This window comes from Pleuronectes platessa, chromosome 9, assembly GCF_947347685.1.
Source record: "Pleuronectes platessa chromosome 9, fPlePla1.1, whole genome shotgun sequence".
NCBI lineage: Eukaryota > Metazoa > Chordata > Actinopteri > Pleuronectiformes > Pleuronectidae > Pleuronectes > Pleuronectes platessa.
In genome coordinates this window covers 15,803,463-15,808,407 of record NC_070634.1, presented here as the reverse complement: position 1 = coordinate 15,808,407, position 4,945 = coordinate 15,803,463, and the positions used below count along the sequence as shown (strand labels likewise).

Here is a 4,945-nt window from a genome sequence, read left to right as displayed (position 1 = left end):
TGATTTAGAGGAATCTCTTGAGACGTTGAGAGGATCTGTTCACGGGGCAAACAATTATTTTCTGAGGTCGCAGAGAGCTTGATCTTTGATTTCAGGTCATCCCTGAGTCCAAGAGAATGTTTGGCACAGATGTAATGAAATTCACTATGGGTGTGTCTGTTCACAAGAACATGATGTCACGTGACCTTTAACCAACCAAAATCGAATCAGTTCATCGTTGATTGCAAATGAGCAATTGTATCAAATTTGAAATATTTCCCTCAAGGCTGTCTTGAGATATGATGTTCACAAGAATGAGACACACAACCATAAAACATAATGCCTCATGCCGCTGGCTGTCGCCGGTGCAGATGCATACCAATGTGAATATTAAGCCTGACTCGTTTTGAAGTGATGTAGTCAAGCATTCATTTTATTTCACTGGTTTTATAAAAACACAACAACATTTAGAAGTAAACCCTTTATTGGAATACAAAAAACTTGACAGTATTCAGTGGTTATGCTGTAAAATAGAATCTCTCTGTGTGTTTTTAACTGAATTTTTCACCAGTCTCTTATAAGTAACTTTACAAGTCAGGAAAAGTACTGAATGCATAGAACAAGTTGCAATATTCAAATTAAATATTTGCACAAAGTGATGGATGTGATGATTCGAGAGGTGCAGGATCTTCATGCCGTGTCATACTGTGATCTCCATGGTCTGAAACAGGGAGACACAAATAATTATATCATTATATCAATACCTGGTCTGTTTGTCATAAGAAAAAGCAGTTTTTATCTTAAAGCTTCTGATGGAGAGGATTGAAAGAGTTGCTCCATTAAAAGCTAAAAAATGTAAAAATAAAATTGTGGTGCTCTTAAAATGTCTTAATAGAATAATGCTTTATATCATGGGTCCATACATACAAAATCAGGAGAATAGTAGATTGGGATAAATAGTGAGAAATGTTTAACTGTTTAAATGTAAATGTTCTCTCAATTACATTAAAAGGTTTCAGTTATGGCTTATATGAAAACCAAACACATAAAATAACTTTAAAATCTTCACTTTAGTATGAAATTCTTAGACCCGTTGAGTAGAGTCACATCAATGATTTAAAATCATTACGTTATGTGCTGTCGTGACAGCCTGTATACCTGACTCAGGACACAGTCACAGTCTGCAGAGGAGACCCCGGCCTGCCTGTCTCCCGACTGGGACGAGGGTGCAGTCAGAAGAAGTGGATCAGAACTGACATGAGAAGGTACAAACAGGGTTTATCGGGTTGGTTTTAATCACAGAAACAATCAACTTTCTAAGGTCCATAGGGATAAAGCTTACTTTGTCTCAGCAATGTGGGCATGAGCTGAAAAAGAAGTCAGAGGTGGAGATATAGGGATATTTTAAATAATGCATTATATAGTGCAATGGTGTATAGTGAATTTATCCTTCACACATACACACACACACCTTGGTTGTGGTCGAACATCCTGTAAACACATGCCACACCAACTGCCAACATGAGAAGAAGGAAGCAGCAGAACGCTATGGTGATGATCTCTGTCTGGTTCATGAAAACCTCTGTGAAGGAGAAGGGACATATACAGTGAGCCATGACTTACTGTTGTGTCAGCATGGGAGTCATTTAAATATACAACATGTGCTGTTTACTTGGTGGTGTTTCAGTGGAAGATGTAGCTCGAGGCATGGAGTAAAGGATCCTGTCTGATTGAAAGTAACAAATACATGATAGTGCAGAGGCCCCCCACTCAGAAGGTATTTAAGAAAAGACACGCATTATAGGAACAGTTTGACATTTGGGGTAATATCCTCTTTTGCCATCTTGTCAAGAGCTAAATGAAAAAACCGATGCTTCCCTCGTGTGTGTGGTATATAATGCTCTACAGCAGAGGTTTTCAACCAGGGGTCCGCGGCCCCCTGGCGTTCCGCGACAGCATTGCAGGAGGTCCGCGAAATTAACTTAGATATTTCAACACATTTCCAGATTACTCTTGAATATCGTGAAAAATATCTAAACTAAGAAAAATATGTCTAAAATAATATAAAGGTGATGAGGGGAACCTTGAAACCGGCTTGGGGCTAGAAACTGCCAGTAGTTTTCCCCTGTGCATGCGTGTTAAAGGGAGATGTAGAAGAGCGGTTGACCTAGGTAGAAAAACTCTCAGGAGGTGTTGGAGACGTAGTTTGTGTGATGAGATTTTAATTTTCCCAAATAGAAGGCCTAAAGGGGAGAATTAATAATGAAAATATTAAATAAAACAAAAGAGCGAAAAACAAATACTTTGTAATGAGAAAAATAAATTGGCATAATAGCCAAAACAATTAATTGCAATAACAATCAACTTTACCACGTTCGCTGGTTGAGAAACAATTTCTTAGGAGAGTTATAACACATACGTCTATCCAGTAGCTTAAATCGGGCCTAAGCACGCCCCAACAATTAGCACAAACCATGATTGTTATTGATCACCGTTACTTTAACTTTCTCTCAACATGTCAGCCGCATGTCTGTACATTTAAGTCATAAACGTAATATATTGATGTACATATGGTTCTGAGATGCAGTACAACTACAAACTGCATTTTAATTTTGTTTTCAATTCTTAAGCACTGAAAATCAACCATTTTTGTTGTTTTTTACACAGATTTTCTAGATTTGTTAAGTACATATATCTAGATTTGTTTGAGGTTTTTAAATAAAACCAACATGGAAAACTGAATGTTAAAACTTCCTTCTATCCACATGCATGCACGCACACACACACACACACACACACACACACACACACACACACACACACACACACACGTAGGCACGCGCGCGTAGGCACATCAGTGGGCCGCGGATTACTTTCTAGTCAGAATGGTGGTCCCAGTTGAAAACCCATGCTCTACAGTCTTATTACTTTCATTTGAGTGATGATCTTTTTACCTGTGACTCAGACCAGCACATCTCCACTCTCCACCCAGGGCCCGGAGTCATCATAGCTGTTCCTGACCCTGCAGCGGTAATACCCAGACTCCTCTGAGGTGAGCTTAGTGAGGACGAGTGTCTGTCCACGGTTGGCGAGGGCAACGTGAGTCAGGTCATCCTGAGACTGGGCGTCCACATGTGTCGCGGAGGCAAGGACTGAGTCGTTCAGGAGCCAGGAGATTTGGGGAAAGCTTCCTCTGCTGACCACACACCTCAGCCTGGCGGCGGCAAGCTTGGAGTCGGCTCTGTAGAGATATTCCACCTCCGCTGTCACGTCACCTCCAACTGGGACTGGGAGCAAACGTGAAGGAGAGAAAAACATTCATGAGGAGGAGGAGGAGGGGAATTAGAGGAAGGTAATGACAGAACCATCACATGTCTGTGTAGCTCATACCCACTTCCAGAGTCACAGGTTCACTCAATAACTCCTGCGTCTCAGTTTTCACCCAGCATCGCGCCACACCCATGTCCATCCCGGGTATCATGGCGACGAGGAACCAGACAGTGAGGGATTGGTTGGCTGTGAGGGATCCCACCTCTTTGTCATCTACTGAGAGAGAAAAGTTGACCGGATGGCTCCCTCTGGTTGACCAGCAGGTTATGTTGCCTTGGTAACCGTCTCCCTCTTTGAAGATGGAGAAGGAGATGTTTGGCTTTGATACATAAGCTGTGGAGGCAAAAAACGAGAATCAATCAAATTTTATTGTATTCACAAATCACAATTTGTTTCAAAGGGCTGAACAAGGTGCAACATCCTCGGTTCTTAACCCTCAACAAGAGTCAGGAAAAACTACCAAAAAATTACTTTTAATCATGACTGTTTGGCCAAAAGTATGTGAACAGCGATTGTATACTTATTATTTACATGTTTGGGCAAAACGCTTTATATCCAATGAAGCGTTCTCTTAATGCTTCAGATATTTTAGACTGACAGAGGTTCATTTCCTGTTTCATCATGGCTTTGCTCTCATAAATCCATGTCCATGAAGAAAAGTTTTTTTCATTTAACTGGCTGCACTGGGCCTTGACCTCAACTCCATACAACTCCTTTGGGATGAAATGGACTCTGAGTTTCACCCAACTTCCGTCCTGAATGGGAAATACATTCCTGCAGCCAGGTTCAACACCTTTGTACAGAAGTCCCCTTCTGAAAAGAGGGCCATGCTGTGGCAGTATTTTGTATTTACATGATTTTGGAAAAGAGATGATTGTAAAAGAATTTATGCAATAACTTTGGTGTAAAGATTCCATGTGGTTCAGCATGTTAGCATACTTCTATTTAAGCTCAATCGAGGCTGATGGGAATTTTGGAGCTATTTGGTCATAAAGCAGATTCTAAATAAGTCCAAATTAATATTTGTAATGACCAACATGGTTAAAACCATGAACTACAATGACCCTCAGAAGAGGGCAAACCTCCGCCAAGGCAGAACATAATTATTATTTTGGTCATGAAACCTTCTCCTAAACATTGGAAAATAGACATTTTATTGAATATAATTAGAAAAAAAAAACCTTTATATATCTGTAGATTTGTACCTTTGACTGTCACCTTGACCTCGGCGCTGCCTAAAAACCTGCTGCTGTCCTGAACCATGGACCAGGCAATGCAGGGGTAGTTGCCAGCATGCTCTGGAGTTGCCTGCTCCATCACCAGCTCATTACCAGTGAGATGGAAAAGAGGAGAGGTTGAAGATGTTACTTTTTATCCTGTTGAAAAACCAGATGTAGGACAGGTGGGAGCCCCTTGTGACAGTGCATTTCAGAACGATGCGTGACCCCTCGTATGCGACTGGGGGGAAAGGTTCAGCGGCCACTCTGGTATTTGATGCTGGAACTATAGATGGGAGGAAATGAGAAAGTTACTTTTGCGAATATTTTTTCTTTCAAACAACAAATGTATGGTACTCACTGACAACACTCAGCGTGATGATGTTGCTGACTCCTGTGCTTCCTTCAGCCGTTGCCTT

At 41.0% G+C, this 4,945-nt stretch overlaps 1 protein-coding gene across 3 annotated transcripts; it reads right to left on the bottom strand.

Moving 5' to 3' along the window:
* Positions 1-445: 445 nt before the first annotated feature.
* Positions 446-4,945, bottom strand: LOC128448382 (uncharacterized). 3 transcript variants are annotated; one of them, XM_053430993.1, is made up of 9 exons: positions 4,888-4,945; positions 4,515-4,812; positions 3,370-3,642; positions 2,934-3,266; positions 1,652-1,705; positions 1,451-1,561; positions 1,322-1,346; positions 1,138-1,231; positions 446-700 (listed from the first exon to the last, which is right to left on the bottom strand). In XM_053430993.1, the coding sequence occupies exons 5-9, from the start codon at positions 1,686-1,688 to the stop codon at positions 680-682; spliced, it is 288 nt and encodes a 95-aa protein (XP_053286968.1). In that variant the 5' UTR covers positions 1,689-1,705; positions 2,934-3,266; positions 3,370-3,642; positions 4,515-4,812; positions 4,888-4,945; the 3' UTR covers positions 446-679. The 3 variants fall into 3 exon arrangements, 2 of the variants coding, with proteins under 2 accessions (XP_053286968.1, XP_053286969.1); XR_008339735.1 differs by lacking the exons at positions 446-700; positions 1,138-1,231 and having other exon boundaries at positions 1,243-1,346; XM_053430994.1 differs by lacking the exons at positions 3,370-3,642; positions 4,515-4,812; positions 4,888-4,945 and having other exon boundaries at positions 2,934-3,293.